This window comes from Notolabrus celidotus, chromosome 5, assembly GCF_009762535.1.
Source record: "Notolabrus celidotus isolate fNotCel1 chromosome 5, fNotCel1.pri, whole genome shotgun sequence".
In the NCBI taxonomy this organism is placed as follows: Eukaryota; Metazoa; Chordata; class Actinopteri; order Labriformes; family Labridae; genus Notolabrus; species Notolabrus celidotus.
Window position 1 is genome coordinate 37,395,760 of NC_048276.1, and position 19,200 is coordinate 37,414,959.

Below are 19,200 nucleotides of genomic sequence, written 5' to 3' on the forward strand. Positions count from 1 at the left end.
TGGGTGGTAGAAAAATATGACCTACAGTATATGACATCCTAGATTAACCCCCTTTTTCTTTTGGTGCATGCACATTTAGACTCATTCTCCCTCTTACTGGCCTCTACTGGCCCTTCACCAGTCTTACACCCCAGCCCGGGCCCCTCCTGTCAAACCTGCCCCCCCCCCCCCCCCCCCCTCCTCCTGACTGGCAGAGGAAGAGCGAGCCAGTTGTCACGGCCGGGCTGGCTGAGAGTTAGGGAGGCCAGCTGTAGCACAGGAGCTGTTCCCTCTCATTTCCACTTCATTTATCTGCCCCCTCTCCTCCTCCTCCCCCTCGCCCTTCTTTCATCCATCCATCCATCTATCCCCCTCGCTTCCTCTCCCTTCCTTCCCTCTGCCAGTGGACCAGCTCTCTCTCCATGCTGAGCTCCACTGTGCCCAGTCAGCTGTGGCAGAGCAAATGGCATCTCTTTGTTTCGTCTCTCTCTTCCTCATAGACTCCTGGACTTAAAGTGCACTCGTATGTTTGTTTTCATCTAATATATATATGTACTCATTAAGAAGTTAAAGCCTTTGGATATTAAAGACACTCGAATTCACCCATGAATGTTTTTTATCTTGATAGAAAACCACTTTTGTTTCCTTTTTGGCTAAGTATCCATTTTTAGAAGCGCATAAATCAGTTTATTGCTCCACAAACTAGAGATTTATAAGAGACTCTGGGGCTAAGTGCAGGGTTTGGGATATAAAAATGATATCTGAAGTCATGCAGGAAATAAACAAAACTCAAAGAAAGCGAATCACTTCCAGATTTGACCCACTGTCAAGCCGAGCCAGGTCCAGACAGAGCTCTCTCTCTGTTTCCTTTCTCTCCCTCCCTCCCTCCTCTCCTTGGTATGAATCTGCCGTATCTCATTCCCCAGCGCTAATTCCAATTTAATTGCCAGTAGCCCGAAGCCTCCTCAATAGGAGTAACAAATGGTTTGATTCTGTAGACTTCATCAGACTGCATTTTAAATGCGACACAGTAACCCGGTGCGAATGCCAATGAAGCCTGGCGAGTAGCTCCTCTGTTTACTAATTATCCTTTTTCTTACTCCGAGCCACACTGCACAAGTTGTCTGATTAAATCGGATTTGTGGGGATTGGAGGGTGGGGTAGGTGGGTGCTCCGGTGGTGGTGGTGGGAGGGCAGGCGGATTGGATGGCAAGCGAGGTCCGTCTTTGTAAATGATCCTCAAGTCCAACAACAAGAAGGGGCCGGCGGTGCAACTGTAAATCATGATAAAGGGCCTCGCTGCTGTTACTCACACTGACATTAATTCCCAGCGTGTGTCGTTTATGATCTTTACAGTCAGCATGGTGGTGAGGAAAGAAACAAACACATGCTGCTAAATAAATTCCGCTGACATTTCAGGATGTATATCCACTGCAGTCGTGCAAAGAAAGGGTTTGAGATGTGTATTTAAGACCTGAGAAACCTTTCAGGGGCCACGTTTCAGGCATACTGATTTTTCTTTGTCTGTTTACATGTTCTGTCTAGTTAACTCAAAAGAAATATTGCGCTGTGGTCAGTGTATTTTTAAAGCATTACTCTAATCTAACCCATTAAAGACCAAAAAGGTATAATCTTAGTGCTTTATGACCTGATTTAGGCTTATTTGTTTCCACTGCAGATGTAATTTTTAAGACGTAGGTCACAAAAATACAGCCTTGTTGTTGTAATAGCCTTTGGTATTTCCTAGCAAAGATGGCCACTGTAGTGTGTTGCAAGATTAAACCATGTGTGATGCCCTTTACAGTAGCAGGACTTATATGAGGATGTAACCTGGTCATGGGATGAACATGTCCTCCCATGAATCAATGTGCCTCATTGACGTGTTTCTTAATAGCGTTTGGACAACAAGAGGCCTCTATGATGGGCAGGGATAAGCTAATGTATGTAAGAGTAGATGCTGCACACACGTATGCCTAATCCCAGTGTTCATCATTAAACCCAAGACCTGAACCCTCACAGACTTCACTGGTGTCAGGTGTTCAGTGCCCGAATCTGTGAGAGCTTGAGATGGTTTTAAAGATGAGGGATGGGACTCACTTTCATGACATCACATGTTGCCTGGAAGTGAGACGTTTTTTCAGTCCTGTCACCAAGTTTGCAATGAACTCTAGGCACCTCCCACAGGGAAGTCTGCAGATAGGCTGATTTATAGAAAATGCGTTAAATGGCGTTGTAAAGTCTGCGTGAGAGAGCCCACACATTCGACGATGTGACGGTGGGACAGCTATAAGCAGAACTTACACCTTCAAATGGCTAGAGTACTGCTCTGCATCTCTACTTTTAAATGATATGCCTCTATGAATGTGCAAATAGTCTTTGATCTACACTTTCCTGCAGCTAGCATCTGACATGAATCATTTTCTACAGTGATAGCAACGTTAAAGGAACAGACAACATAAGCTCTTATGACATATCTGACAAGTTTCCTTAAACCGACACTTAACCATAGACTGTATAAATAGTATCTGTGACGTCACCCATCTGTTCCTGAAGCATTGTTCTAAGGCCAATCGGCAGCGGCAGCCATATTGGAAATGTTGAACTCAACATAAATGCTGTCAAGCAAGTGTGAAGTAAAAGAGGCGGGCTTTGAGCCTCCTAGCCAACAGCTACAGTGTTCCCGCCTGTCAATCAAGTCAGCTGTGCCTCTCATAATGGAAAACTCATGATCTTAATATCTTGAAATTGCCGCGTTAGAAATAATTGCACCCCCCATTCAGCCTCAAGTGGATCCTTGATTAACTGCAGTTTTTAGCACTTCAGCATTGGCCTCATATTTTCAGACCGGAGGTTGCCGCTTGTACTTAACTAGCGAAATAACAACCCCTCTACAAGCTGACAGAATTGGCTCCTTGGACATGTAATTAAAAAAACCCTGCATGTTTTTAGATCTGTTGTCTTCTTGCTTCAACTTTATCTCAACTGTATCCTAATACTGTCTGTCTCATGTTTGGCCTCATCAGATTCAGAGTCTGTTTATTGTCAAGTGGGTTTTCACATAAAAGGAATTTGTTTTTGGTGTTTTTGGTGCAAAGATAAAATTAACATAAAAGTAGCAGAAAAAAGATACAAGATCAAACATGTAACAAAAATGAAATATAATGCCGAACAAATATGTGCCATGGTTGTTGTGGGGAGCTGTGCAGTAGTTCAGAAATGCGCATGGTGCTGGTTGAGTGCAAATACCACACAGTGATACATATACAAACAGTGTGCATGCACACACACAATACTTTAGTCTGTGTTAATGTAGCACATGGCGTCTGATTTGGAGACCTGATGTTGGTGTAATGTTTGGAGACGATGGGGTTGGATGAGAGTCTGTGTTCTGTGTCATGTAGGTGGGTGTGGCAGGGGGACTCACTGGTGCAGTAGCCGAGTGGTTCTTGTTCTTACTGTTAATATTTCTATTGTTATATAGACTGTGAGTATACTTCTCTGACTTAAAGAAGACACTTTGCAAACCTCTCTTTCTTAAGTCCCCATATAAATGACGTTATAATCATTAAATCCTCAGCCCTGATATCCTGATATGTCCTCCTGCTCTGCCGCATGTGCATGTTTACAACGTTTAAACCATCTGAACGAGGTCGTTATAACCACATTTTTCATAATTACTGAGAAACATTTGACCATCAAGTCCTCCAAATGATGTATTATTCATAACATCTTAAAGATCACAAATTAACACCATAAGTAATAATGTGCTGATAGCAGTGAAGTGCTCCAGTTGCTACAGTACGCAGAGAATATGGCGCGGCTGTGAGGAAATTTGCACTGCTATAAAGACCTCTCCCTGTCAACTAAATGGCCAGTTGAGCTGCCATATGGTTGTGCTGACATTATCTCTGGGTAATTAATATGGCATCTCGCCTGGCATCTGGTGGCATTAATCTAGCTGCGAGCAGTTCATCTTACAATGTCAGCGCTGCTGCGGGCCCGACGTGAATTATCACTGCCCGATGGAACCGGGAGGCAGAGACCAAACAAAACAACACACAGCGGGGCAGGCTGCGTTCACTGTATGCTGGAGCATTTTCTTTTATAGGGGAAGCTTTCTCTCTGTTTTCCTTTTGTTCCTGCATAAATAATGTGAGGAGATGCTGTTTTTCTGAGTTTATAGCTCTGAAGTCATGATTAGATCCACGCCAGTCACTGTGCTTTTCTTATTATTTTCAAGATACTTCTTTATGAAACATTCAAAGGCTTGTTTGGGTGTGTTTATTTGCACTTAAAATCCAAATAATACTGCATGGCCAATTCCATAGTATTTTATTTGTATTATTATTATTATTATCATCCCATCCAAAATAAAAGGTAGGCTAACCAATGGACCAATGGCTTTATTCTCATAACATCACAGCTTTATTCATGTAGCTTTATGATCTTGTTATATTACAGCTTTATTCTTGTCACATTCCAACATTATTCTCATATATGTGTGAATTTATTCATGTAAAATTCCACCTTACACTCATTATTTTACAGCTTTATTCTCAGAGATTAACAACTTTGTTCTCATAATATCACAACTTAATTCTCATTATATTATGACTTAATTCCAGTAAATGTACAATCTTTTTCTCATAATAGAACAAGTTTTTTTTTATTATGTTATTACTTGTTTGTTTTTTTAAAGAAAGACTCAATTCAAATTAAATTTTTTATCTTTATTCTGATGAATTAATGACTTTTATTAAATTATTTATGTAATTCTCATAAAGTTAAGTTATTTTCTTGTCATATTACGACTTAGTTCTCATAAATTGACAACTTTTTTTCTCATAGTAATACACATTTATTTCATCATATTATGACTTATTTCCAGTAAATTTAAGACCTTGTTGTAAAAAAGAAGACTGTATTCAATTTAATCTTTTGTCTTTATTCTGATAAATTAATGCCTTTTTTTACTCTTTATGTCATTCTCATAGTTTAGATTTTTTTTTCTCAAAATGTCGTTATAAATAGCAATTTAAATACCCTAAAACAGTCCATTTTTATATTACTAAAAAATATCATTACAGCAGAAAGTTTTCTTAGCTTCATGTTTTTTGTGAAAAGTAATTGTTTACATTTTTACCTCTGTGGTTAAGGCGTGCCCCATGTACAGAGTCTCTGGTGCTCATCCCAACAACCCAGGTTCAATACAGACCTCCGCCCTTTGCTGCTATCAGCCCACCCAAACACACACAAACTAACACACACACTTTCTCTCCTCCACACTTCCCGTCTCTCTTCAGCTGTCCTATCTAATAAAGGTAAAATTGCCCAAAGGATAACTTCAGTTTGCTTTACTTTTTTGGTGAAGCACCTCTCGACTCTTCAGACTTATCTCACAACCTGAGGGGGGATTCTTCCTCAGCAGCTTTAGAAACACTGATTCAAGATATCAGCTGATAGACTGCACTTTTTTAAAATTTCACAACTAAAAAGAAACTTCCAAAACTTAATACTTCTTCCAGTATGTTTCTGTAGGTGTTTCTTCCATTTCCATTGCATCTGTCAATATAGCACAACATTATCAACCTTGAACATCAAGCACTGACTATTTTCAGTCAAAACAGAGATAGCTCATAGCTCAGACTTTTCTGTGTTTGCTTATTCTTTATTCAGTCAGATGAGATTTTAATCTTAAAGTAGGAAGTCTCATCTAGAGGCCAAAACAATGAAAAAGTGAGAAAATTAAGCCGGTGCACGGCAAGAATTAATCAATTTATGTAGTTTTTCTCCCAGTCAAATTATTAATCAGTGCCTGCAGATGTTACTACGGCCTCTTAAAAGAGGAGCCTTTTTTCTGGCCTCCAGTATTAATTAATAATTCTGAGGAGGTGTTTTCGATAAATTAGCAATAGTATCAACATCACATCTCATTTCCTCCTCCAACACACAAACTCAATCCGGAGTGTGCTTTTATAGAGGCAAGGACACTGTGTTCATGTTCCTTGAGTTTTGTGTCTGTGTTTTGAAGCACATTAGGAGGAACCAGACTGAAAATGTGAGCTGAGAAAAGAGGATGTTGTTGATAGTCGTGCACAGCTGGATAACTAGATACTGAGTAAAAAGGCTATGCATCATAAACAGCAGCCAAAAGGTGATAGATATGATCCCGCAGCACTGTGCCCTCTCCTGTAAGAGCATAAATCTAAAATGATTTCCTCAAACAGTGGAGAAATCATGTTGTTTCGTGCAAGAAATGACCATAAAAAATAACAAAAACATGTGTTCAGTAGCAACAGGCTCAACACTGAAACACTCACATGACAGATGAACAGCCTTTGGTGAAGAGTGTTTGGAAATATCAGGACATAGATATGCCAGTGCCTGAATATTTATAAAATTAGATCCAAATTGATCTCCATCTTAAACCCAGATTGTTTACTTCCCTAAATGCATCCATTAGCCACACTTTAAATGTTACAAACAGGAGATGATTTGCCCAGGTCCTGTGGAGTGATGTAATTTGGATGCAATGCAAGTTATGTAAACCACTTTAACAGCATGCTTATTTCCTCATTTCTGTATCTCTGTTGTAATTCCACATGCTTCTGGAAGCACCATGTGGAAGCTGTCCTGCCCTGTCTGTGCACATGTAGATGAGCTGTTCAGAATAGGATGAAAGGCTTGGATGGTTTTCTCCATTTAATCTTATCTACAACCAAGAAACTGGGCTTTTTTTCACAGATAACACAAATGTTGATGCTGAAAGTTTGGAAACAGAAATCATAACGCAGTAAGAAAATGACAGATTCTGTGGAAAACAGTACTTCAATATGTTTTAAAACAAGAAGAACTTTAACTACTGTATTAACCCAAATATATACTTTTTTAAAGTACATCTGGAAAAAGTGGGATTTTCTTATATTCAGGGTTTCACAAGAATAGTCGGCATCTGCCGCTGCAGTGCCAAGGGGATGGAAGATGGAGAGACACAGTGAGGAGTGTTTGAGGAGTTTGATGCTTTCCTTATTTTTTGTAATATTTGTAATTTCCAAAGGTGCCAAGCACAAAAAGATTGTCCCTAAGTGCACATGAGAGCAGTCATGTGACTGAAAACCAGATCAAAATTATGCCCATCACCAGACCTGTCATCCATCTGAGAGCCTGCAGGTTATTTGAATTTGTATGCTTTTTAAAAACCAAAAACACAACTGCTTCACTTCGACACATGGCCATTTTTACTTCTATTCTAATGTGATGAGTTAAATTTGAAAGGTACTGAAACAAGGAGAAGACTTTTATAAAAATGAGTCTTGAAACAGGAGAATGTCTGATAATTAGCATCCTATTATTTTCAAGTCAGCATTTAGCAATCAATCATCACCTTCTTCTTTGTTAGATTTGGAATTGACAAATATAAGTGTTGGGCATGACAGTTTGTTTATGCTCATGTATTCATTGTATGGTCAACTACAGACATGCAGGCTGTCCATCGTCCAGTTCAGTGTCTTCGTCTCACTCTGTGACGCCATGGTTGTTGACAGTCTTACCCTTTTCTAAGATAACATAAAAACCACCAACGATTTGAGCTTATTATTTGATTTCACATTAATAAGAACATGCTTGAGATCATCATATCCCATTTCCAACCCAATAACTCAGCCGTAGATATCTAGAGCAAACTCCAGTAGATCTTCTTTAGTGAACCAGCCGCTTGGTTTGAAGTTGAAAAAGTTCCCAACACTGTTTGACAATGTTTTTGTGTTCAGTGGAATTTTTGAGGGCACTGTTTGTGTCTTATGATCACATCACATGACACACGACACCAACAGTCGACCACAGGGGTCCTTGTAGCGAGCCAAATGCCAGATATGATGACTCCTGAGTTTAAGGGACATACCCTTACATAGGACTGGGGACCTTTTCTGATCCATACATGAGTAAATCATACACGGCATTTATTCATTTCACTGTTGACACCCTGTGGAGTTGCAGGTAAAAAAAAAGGTGCCTGGCGACCTTTTCAGAACGTCTTTTTCTTGATGTGTGATGAAGCCTGATTGCAGCCGATGAGAGTAACAACAAACACATCCAGACTAGACGAAGCTAAAGAACAGCAGGAACGTCACCCCTGCTTTGGTTTCTCACACCTCTCTCTGTTGTGACTGGTGTTTGTAGTGACTGGCAGTTAGCAGAGTCGAGGATTCAACAGAGCACCTGGGTGGACGGCTGTTGTTGTGACTGACTCTTGGAGCCTGGGTTTGCTGTTGGAAAGCAAGCCTGTGTCTTTATACAGCAACGCCAATATTAGTGATGTACTGATGAAGACTCTTTTACATGTCGGGCCATTTCTCTTCTCAAAGCTTGGAGAGATATCCGCCTCAGTTTCTGATAAACTGACCTTTTAAAGGACGAAGATGAAATTGGAGATTTTAGAGCCACATTTTAGCATCGCAGCATAAACGATGGTTTCAAATGAAATGAAAACTGCATGAACGCATGAGATCAATGTTGAACATTTTGTTAGAAACGTAACCATAAACAAAGATAAATCACCTTCACTGACAAAATAGTTTATCTTACATCACTCGTCATTTTTCCAGCGCACCTTGAAAGCCTCTTGAGAGACTTCAAGTGAAACTACTTTCCTGTGATTCAACACCAAGGTGCATTATTTCTTTAGATTCAATTTAAAAGCCTGATTTTGTAAGGAGTACTTGTAGGTAGCACCATGACAACAAGTGCACATGCTCTTCCCTCATTGCCTCAGTTCCTCATTGCTTAAAATGAGCATATGGTGAAAAACAATGAAGCTGAGCATTTTGGGGGCTACGTGTATTAAACACTCAGTCATTGTAGCACAAACTTCAGTTCAAAAAGAATCAACAAAAACTGGAAGATTCAAAATAAAGAAAGACAGGTTTCATAAAAAGGTCGTTTTATATAATTTCCTCGGGAGGGAAATGACACTGACTGCATTTTTTCAACTCTAACTACTCTGAGGAATGAGATAAAACCTTGTTTTTGTGTGATGAAACTCCAAAATCCATAATTTAAAGCTGTAACCGAATGAAGCACCTTCAATTTTTTTGACAAATTATCAAATATTTTAAAGATCTTCTCTGGATATTAATCTGGGCACTTTTTTGTGTCAATTAAAGTGAGCATAGTAGGAAAAATAATGAACTCTTTGGAGCTATGAATGTCAAATACTTTAATATGAGAACATAAAGCACAGCTGCTAAATAAAATGAATATGCCTGGTAGCAGAAAGAAGATGTGAAAAGTCTGTTATAGTGATCATTGTCATTGAAGGTCACCTCAGTGTAAATCACTACTTTGACAGAATAAGCCTTAAAATGAACGCTGCATAGTGTGTCCAGATTTTAAACTGTGCTTGGAAAGCCTGTGAGTGAACCTTCAATTTAATATATTTGCTTAACAAATGTTTTTAAGTCCAGATTAAACAACAGGGCTAAAGCTGAGTCACTGAGGTGAGCTATAACTCTAAAGCCTGATTTTATAAGCAGCACTTAAAGGCAGCGTCTCACAAAGCAGTCATAAATCCAGACGTGTTGACTTCAGAATCATGATTTAGTTATTAGGCCTCATAATGAGACACCTTGAACTGGTGTAGATTTTTTAAGACACAGCAGCCTACATTAACTCACTAGCAGCCCCCTCTATAGACAAACTATAGCTTATTATTGATTGCTATTGACAGGAGCAAGCAGTAACAGAGGTTGAGGGCTGTGGTAATGGCCTGTGATTGAACACCTTGTGCTGAGGTCCCGCTGCTCTCTGCCTCATTAACTCTGGCAGGTCCTCTGTTCTGCACGCTGCATTGCAGGCCACAGCCGGGACGCATTTAACTGTCTCGTCTGCAGGCCAAGAAACACAAGCTTTCAGGATAGATTTGGACCCAGATCCTAAGGACTGTGATGTTCATCTTAAAACGTGTGTTTGACTTGGTAGAGTCAAACATTACAGCTTTATGTTAAAGCTTCTGAGACATGGGCAGCATACAAAATAGTATCTGTGAACTCTACATGTTTGTCTGCAGGCGTCAGGAGTGGAAAATGTTGTTTTTTTACTGCTCTGATGAGAAGCTTATCCTGGGTTTCAGCTCTTACTTCTTCAGAAATAATGTAGATATAAGAAACTTCCACATCAGCTTCACTCTTAAAACCAAGAAGCTACATCCATTTCTTGTTCATTGTCCACAAGAACAAAAAACATGCATGTTAAATGTGCTAATGACATCATCTTTAGATTCTGAAGCCTGTAGAAAGTTTTCTTTTTTCTGTCCTTTGGGTGAGTTTACCAAAATCAGGTGAGTCAACCAGTAATGGTTTTAATTGGATCAAATCACAGTAATAGTTTCCTGTGAAACTTAAGATGAGGTCTGGACTGGACTGTGTCTAATGTTACTTACAGGGACTCACATCAATTTACTAATTAGCAAACATTGATCAACAATGGCATGAAAAAACATTCTTTTAACCTCAGGAGGAAGAACCGGACTCGTTAGTAGACAGTTATCTGCTAGAACTTGCAGGGCCAAATCAGTAAGCCTACTCCTCCTAAAACCTCAGTGTCATTGTTATGCACAAGCAATGGAGCAGGTCAACAAGGTAGTATTACTAACATTAAATGCCAATCACTGATCATTATAGGACTTTTAGGACCCGAGCTGGTAGGAGGATGTTTGGTTTTGCTGCCTCCACATCAGAATCAGTAAAAGTAGCCAGCCTCTAGCTTCAGAGCATTTCTTTGCTCTGTGCCTATCCGGCCTCTGTCACCTCCCATCGGGCAGTATTCCTCTCCATTACCGGCCTCCGTCCGTCCCCCACTTAAATAACAGCAGCCCTGCCACTCCATGCCCATTAAGACACTACCGGCACTGCTGCAGCCGCACACACAGACAGCCACAAACTGCCCGAGCCTTTATAAATAGATGGCGGGAGAAGGAGAGAGAGGCTGGTTAGAGGAGGTAAATTATTCCAAAACAACCAAACAGGACTGAGACTAAGAACCCCACCGCCACCACCTCCCCCTCCACCTCTCCACCCGACTCCTCCGTTCAGGTGTCACTTTGGGCTGACTCAATTTTGCACTGTAATGGACCTCCTGGGTCAACTACTTTTCTCCAGCCTTTCCTTCCTTTTTTATCTCCCCGCTGCTCTCTTCATCTATCAGCATCAGGCTGCACCTTTTACTCACTTAACGCACATTTTTCCCTGGACCGACTGTACAGTTTGTACCACTTAATTTAGTCTACCTCTAATCAGAGTCCACACTACACTTTACCACAATCTGGGGGTTACAGACAGAGGGACGAAGACAGTGAGTTGCTTTCCCTAAATAGACTGTTGAATATTAAAAAACTGTCAAAGCCTTGACTTGGATCTAGACTGAACCACTATCTCCAGTTTTACTCACATTTACAGTTTTCACACATTAAGATTCTATCTGTCAGGAGATGCTCTCTTCTAGTTGTAGAAAGTATGTGTTGCTACTATTCCTTGCAATAGCCCTCTTTCAGGGGCTAAACTTGGTTAAAGGCACTATGAGGAGTTTTTAACTGGCTGAGAAACAGACTGAAACTGATACTGATGCCTCTTTATGACCCTCAAAAGCAAACAAGACCATCTACAACAACACTGATACCTTCTCTGTTGTCATTTTAATGTCTAAAACTGCTCTGAGGGGGTAGGTGTCAGAACAGATGATTGACATCTTGCTTTAGAAACACCCTTTTTTGGCTGTTTTCATTGCAACTAATCACATTGTAAGATAAGTCTAAATGTTAAAAGACAACAGGATGAGGTTATTGTCTGAAGACAATTATTTTGCATGTACAGGACAAGAGATAAGAGGTATCACTTTGTCCACAAGGGGGTGCCAGAATCGATACAAGCTAAAAGTTCCTCACAGCAGCTTTAAATAAAAGTTAACCAAAATAATGTGAAAGCACATCAATGTTTGCTCCCTGTGCAAAATGTTCCCATGTATCTTTCCCAATTCATGTTAATATTCTGAGCCATGTTTTGCAGCATGAGAAGTCTTGAATTTCTAAAAGCATAAAAAGTCAAACTCTGATTTGTGGAGTGGAAGCGTTTGCACAGTTGACATAAAAGACGTGTTTATCCGCTGAATGGAGGAAAGAAAACTTTTCAAGGGAAAAAAAGTAAAGACAGGATTCAGGGTGTTGTCATTTTCAGTATTTAGTTCTGCATTATTTAGAAGCATCATCACACATCCATAGGTCTCATGTGGTTAGTTGATAGATGGCTTTAACCCTCCGTTTGCTGCCTCATGATACCTTAAAACACACCTCTAAAAGCATTAATGGTCCAGCTTCTTTTAAAGTTGGCACATCATTCACAAACAGTGCAGCTCTCCACTGTAACGGCCCTGACTTCAAAGTAAAAGTCCTTTCATGCTGTGTTTCTTCTTTTTGTTCTCTAGCTTTGTTGTCTGTGTGCGTGCATGTGTGTCAATATCAGGGTTTCATGTTTCAGCCGTGTCCACGCCTTAGCCTGGACCACAGGTCAGAGGTCAGATAACCTTTTACATTCCTCAAAGTTTCTTCCTCTAATTCCCCTTATTTACTTAAAGCCTCTCTGAGTCCCTCCTCCCAAACTCTCTACCTCTTTGACCATTGTCATGTTTCTCCAAACAACCGTAATGGTGTTACTTGAAGTCTTTAACGTGACTGTGAAGTATCTGGAGGAAGAAGTCTTCTGCGTTAGCTCATCTAGTAACGGAAAACCAAAGATACTCCAAAGATAAACCAGGAAGAAGGGAGAAGGATAGAGAGAGAGAATAGAAGTGAACAGGAGGCTCGCTTGTCAATCAAGGCCACTTAAGTACCTGGAGTCCTGGAGGGATTCCACAAGCAATCGACCCCAGTCAATAGCCCTCTTCATTGATAAAAGCAGAGAGGAGGAGAAGGGACAGGCAAGTGAACGCAACACAGGAGAAGACTAGCTTAGCATTAGTTACCTTTAGGTACAAGTTTGCATTCTCACCACGTTAACCTCCCTGCTTAACCCTTTACACTTCAAACAGAAGGAATAAAATGCAACGCCTTCACCACCTCACAGCCTCTTCTTTTGTCTGCTGCTCCAATTAGAATAACAAGACATGCAGTCAATAAAGGGTTTTACATTTACTGTTATAGACACACTGTGCCTGCAGCTGTTTGGCAAAAGTCCAGCTGTACAGAAGAAGTAATGCAGTTTACAATCCCAGTGTGATTGGACACACAGGGGAATCATTTGTTTGTTAGTGTGCAGGGACATTTGTCATATCTTCAGAGTAGAAAGCAACACTTACTGACACCTAACCTCCGGGGTAAGTATAGGAGATGGACCCTACTTACTAGATATATCAATAATGTTACACTAGATATTGATTTGAATATAATTTTATTGATTTAGAAATAATTGTATTTAAAAGTAGGGTGTTACACTCACAGTTTGAGCTGCACGAGCTGCACAAGCTGCATGCTAAATGAGCTAACGTAGCTGTTATTACTCACATCAGACTGGACGTTTACTTTGATGGTGAAGTAGCGAGGTGAACATGCCTGCATGAAGCAGCGGCATACAGCTTTGGGTTTTTCTGCCCCGTCACTGTCAATCTGTGAGGTTTTGTTTCATTTATCAGTCCTTAAACAGCGCTGTATCCCACACTGTGATCAGTAAAGGGTGCTATGTCATGCACCTTCTTGAGTCTTGTAGATTTGTCCATTACAGCCCAAAGTCTTTGTGTCTATTACCTCTCCTGCCTTTTCTCTGCTGTTTGTCCATCCTTGGTTTTCTGTGGTAAACAAACCAACATCGAATAACCAGGCTTCATTTGCCTCACTGACATGATTACAGTTTGTGGCTGTGCAATGACCAATCAGAATCATGTAGTCGACAAAGTCATGCCACTCCCCTGTCCTTGCATCCCTCACTCAGTTTCCTGAAATACTCAGATGAAACAACAGAATAAACAACTCTTCTTGGTCACATTTAAGTCCCTTCATGACCTCACCATCAGTTAAACTTCTGATCTTAATCCTTACCCAACCTTTCGGCGATTCCAGTCATCAAACGCTCGTCTTTTATCCGTCCCCTGCACAAACTGCAAAAACAAAAGGTAATCAGGTTTAAGCTGAAGCCCTCTGGAGTCATCTCAAACAACCTGTCTCATCTGCTGAATCTTCAGTCTGCTTCAGGTGGCTTATCCAAAGCCGTCCAGCAGACCTCAATCTTCTATCTTGTGTTTGGGTTCATCTTTTAGTTAGTCTGTCTCTCATTATGCTGCTTTTATGTTTACATTTTAAATTACCTGTTGATATATTGTTTGGCGGTGTGATTCGAGTTGTAACTATTTTAAAGCAGCCTTCATAAACGTTGCTTTACTTTCCTTCTGACCTCTAAACCATCGGGGAAAATCTGTAGAAAAAAAGCAAATATGGTGCATTATGGTCATTATACTGATCTGCAACAACGCTGCAATGGCCCTGCCTGAGTTAAACCATTGCATCAAACATTTTGGAACATTTTAAGACATTAAACAATAATTAAATATTAAAATATGTTCAAACACAGATCGATAAGAGCCCCAAAATAGAAAAGAGAAGAGTGTATTTTTTAAAGGGCCATGCAGGATGAACTCTTTTGACAAAGACAGTTCAAACTTAACATGCACATGTTTGTTCCTGTCATTAATTTGTCTTATAAACAGCACAACACTATGAATTTCCAAGCACAGTGATCATGCAATGAATGACCAAGCTTCCAGAGAGAGTAGGTAAAAACTCAATGATGCCATGAAAACCAGGTCTTTATCTAAAGTGAGTTTACAGCAGCCTGCTTGATTGAATTTCATATTATTGTTGTAAAAAGTGTCAAATCTGCTTTAATGAGTCACTAATACTGAGGAAAACATCCTCCTATAGAGTGACAGATTAGTACCTCAGGTTTTTTAGTCATGGCAGTTTAACTCATGTCCATTAAGAGCTCTTCCCTCCTGTAGACTCACCTACCTTCTCTCCTGTAAAAACAAAATAAACCCAGCGACGGAGTCTAAATTTGAAAGGGAAGGTTTGTCAATAGTTATTTCTCTCCACTAAACACCTCAAAATTAGATTTTTATTCCCCTCCCTCTGTTTGTCCATCACGTTCCTCTACTCTAAACTGGATCTCCTATCTTTACCTGCTGCTCCTCTCCTCTCTTCCTCCTATCATCATCCTCCAGCGCTGTATCCTCCCGCCATGCCTCGTCTTCGGCGCGTGGAGCAGCCGAGACAGTGATTGATCTGGCGCGGAGGCTGTCGTGGGCCCTCCTCCTCCTTCAGTGGTTATGAACATGAGGCGGGCTGCTCTTCATAGATTTTTAAATTAGTGTCAGCTTTGCCCCAAAGATGTGTTATTGACTGATGAAATAGAAACTGAGCTCCAAACACTCAGTCCTTCCCCAGAGTTTTCCCCAGCCTGGTAATTGAAAAAGTGTGAAGGGAGTGTGTTCAAGGGAGCGTGCAGCCGCGTGTGTGTCTGTGTGTGTGTTTCTCCTGTTTGTGATTTTTTTATGTGTTTGTGTGCTTGCAACTGTGCGCTCTTTATCTCTGCTGGAGAAAAATGCACAGTGCTCGCTGGAGTCAAGATTCGATTGAAGTATTGCATAGGAGATCTTTATCGCTCTACACACCCACTCTGAAACACGAGTATTTTGTGCACCTTTAATCCTATAAATACAGCATGAAAGCCTCTGCAGGAACACTTAGTAAAATATAATATAACTGAGCTCAGGATATCACACCTGTTGCATCTCCTGGTGTTTAACTATTAAGCTTATGCACATGGTTGAGTGAAAAAATGTTCAAGTTAAACTGAAATTGGTAATTCCTGCAATCTGGAAACATGCCGCCAACTCTGGAAAGACATCAGACCGCCCTGAAATCACAAAAGCAAACTCATGTTGTAATGAACCATTGACTGTTTATGAATGAAATCTACTCTCATTAACTCCTCTGGTGTGTTTTTGTCTCCGCAGGCTCCGACATGGCCATCTTCTGCCTGCTCTGCGGGAAGCGTTTCCAGACCCAGACGGCGTTGCAGCAGCACATGGAGGTCCACGCCGGCGTTCGCAGTTACATTTGCAGCGAATGCAACCGGACTTTCCCCAGCCATACTGCACTCAAGCGTCACCTACGCTCCCACACAGGTCAGTGGAAGCACTCAGCATGGAAGTTAGAGTTTACTATGAAGTTTCTAGAGATGCCACTGGTAGATACACTCAAGATGACACAGATGTTACTGAATATTAAAGGTACTTTATTGATCCTCAGGGGGGAAATTCAATTTTTTTCACTCATGCTATTTTGGACATGCTACACATAGTTGTTTTTTTGGTTTTTTTTTTTGGTATATACATATAAATGCACACACATGCAGTGAACATGCTTAGGGAGAGATGTCAGAGTGAGGATGCTACCGTCAACCAGCGCACCCAGGGCGGAGTTAGGTGCCTTGCTCAGGGGCACCTCAGCAGTGCCCAGGCAAGTGAACCAGCACCTCTCCAGCCACCAGTCCACTTGCCAAACTTCGTCCATACTGGGACTAGAACCGGCGACCCTTCGGTTCCCAAGCCAAGTCCCTATGGACTGAGCTACTGCCACCCCCTTATTAGGGGTGTAACGATTCTTTATAACAACAATTCCATTCATATCATGATTCGGGGTTGCCGAAATGATTGAAGGAAGATATTGGTTCATTTAGAACAATACTATAGAACGATTCAGTGACTTGAAATCGATTCAGTTTGTAGCCCAAAATTCAACCAGTGTGACTGTGAAATAAATCCCTTGATACTGGACATTCCTAGATTCCTGTTGATTCTTGTTAGGGAATCAGGTATCAATTAATTATAATGAATTGCTGGTGAGGCCTGAGGCTTCTGCTGAGCTGATGTCACCCTGCACTGCTGCTGCAGCGGGAACGCTGCAAGAGGTGCCTGGACGGCCAGCGTTGTGTGAAATCCCATGGCGCCTTAGTAGGTGGTTGGATAGATTTGTGGTGTTGCCGTGGTAACTTTACTTGACCTTTACATATCCTACAAACAGAGAGCGACTTCTTTAGAACATCTCTGTCTTTGCAAAAGCAAAAGTGTTTACACACACTGGACCACAATGGTGGCTTGATCATTTACCATCTACCTCGCCGGCTTCTCCTCTGCCGTCCGCCATGCTATGTTTTGTTGTCTGCTGGCGCGTGGCGATGACATCACAGACAGGCAGCCTGAATTGACTAACGTTTAACGTCTTTATCATTAAAATTGTAAAAAAAAACACATCCATGTAAAGTCTGCTGTGCTTAAATCCAATGTGTTATTTCCTAGTATGGATACAATCCATTTATTACCTTATAAAACGATGTTAGATCCATATATGTCGTCTGGAAGGCCAACTTGCCGAGCACAGATCCATGTAGTCGGATCATAGGAATATAAATGGATGTAGTAGATGAATGGTTACACCCCCACTGAATATACTTGATGATCACATTTATTCATTCATACAGTTGACAGAAAACCTTACACCACCTAACAGCAGTAACATTAGACAGCATTGTGGTTCAGGAAGAGGAAGAGGAGAACCAAAAAGTGTTGCCCTTGTGACTTTATGTGGCACTGTTGTTTGTTGTTCCTATGCAGAAGGTGGTTTTGAATATCCTGATGCAGCCACGTTTCAGTGAAGCACACCATGCTACATTCCTGAAACTCCGTCTGACTCCTGGCTAGTCCTGTTCGCTCGTCCATCTTATTATCCAGAGATCTCACCTTGCCCATGATGAGAGAGGAGAGACACGGCTTCTATCTCCTCTCCATAAACCTCCGTCTCCTTATACCAGCTCTCCTCCCTCATAGCTCTATGCCTCCTCTGCCTCTATGCATCCTAAATCCAGAGTTCTGCAGGATATCCAGTGGTTTGGCCGATGAGCCGGACGGCCTCAGCTCAACCAGCTGAGAACCGGTAAAAACAAAAACAAATTATAGTGTCAGTTGTTCACCTATAGATATAGTTTTACTTTTAACAATTACACCATTAACCTCTGCGGCTAGCCTTTCATTTTCAGTGCTTTTCTGAGGTCCAGGTTGAGGATGCACACCGAGCTTCTCGAATCATAGCAGATTTTTAACCGCAGGGTTAACCCTACTATCTGCTTCCATTTTAAACCCAAAATATCTGCAGGCCTGTAGATGTAATCAGATGTATGACCCACCATACAAAGCTCTGTATGCATGAGGAGACAGTAGTTATCCCATCAAACATTCATAACTACAGTAGAGTGGCAGTCACTATCCAGTCCAGAGGCCAGATGAGGGTTAGACGACAGATTTACCGGCACGTTAAGAGCATTACCATCCACCCCTTATCTCTACAATCCATGATAATCCAGTAAATGAGCAGTACTTCTATCATCTATTACCAGTCCAAAATAACCTGGTTGGAGTCATGAATGTAAATGTAAGTTTAATTCTATCACACCCTCCAATAATTCTCTCCTCCTGGTCCAACCTGCTTTGCATTAGAGCCTGAGGCGCACCAGCACAAAGCCGCAGCAGCATCTCTGTTCAGGAAGACACTCCGTCGCTCATGATCGGATAAGAACTTGCAGCAAACTTGCATCACAAAGTGAGCCCTTTAATTCAGAAGAGATCCCACTTGAATGTCCTTCTTCTGTTAATAGAGCATGGCATGACAGAGCAGAGAGCATTCATTGTGACATCAAGAGTTTGTCGCCAAATGAAAGGAATTTCAAATGTTGCATCTCAGGGATCAGAGTCATTGAAAAGATGGTATCTCAGACATTCTGAACCAGTTAGTTATTTGAAGAGAGTCAAAGAGCAAAGCTGTAAGTGGATCATTTATTGTTGAGTGATGGCATAGATTAGCTACTTGAGGGTTCATGGTGTGCAAACAGAAGAAAACACATTTATACAAGCTGTTGAGTTGTAAATAATGACCTCCAACCCATGGTTAAATACACTCTCAATATTAGAATGATGTTCTGTTATTATTTGGCAAAATAACAAGATTAAACTATTACTGCTCTGTGCTCTAAATCTCAGGGCAGCGTCACTGACATGATGGAAGCCTTAAGGTGTGACCTTCCTCAACTTTTTAAATCTTTGTTGAAGAATGTTCTTTTTTTAAAGAGTTTT

General features: G+C 41.0%; 1 protein-coding gene across 2 annotated transcripts in view; it reads left to right on the plus strand.

Moving 5' to 3' along the window:
• The window catches only part of zbtb16a (zinc finger and BTB domain containing 16a), a 202,113-nt gene that overhangs the window by 156,209 nt on the left and 26,704 nt on the right, over positions 1–19,200 (plus strand). For both annotated transcript variants that reach the window (XM_034683747.1, XM_034683746.1), the window contains exon 5: positions 16,030–16,200. In XM_034683747.1, coding sequence (XP_034539638.1) covers positions 16,030–16,200 — 171 coding nt within the window. The remainder of the gene's footprint in view (positions 1–16,029; positions 16,201–19,200) is intronic.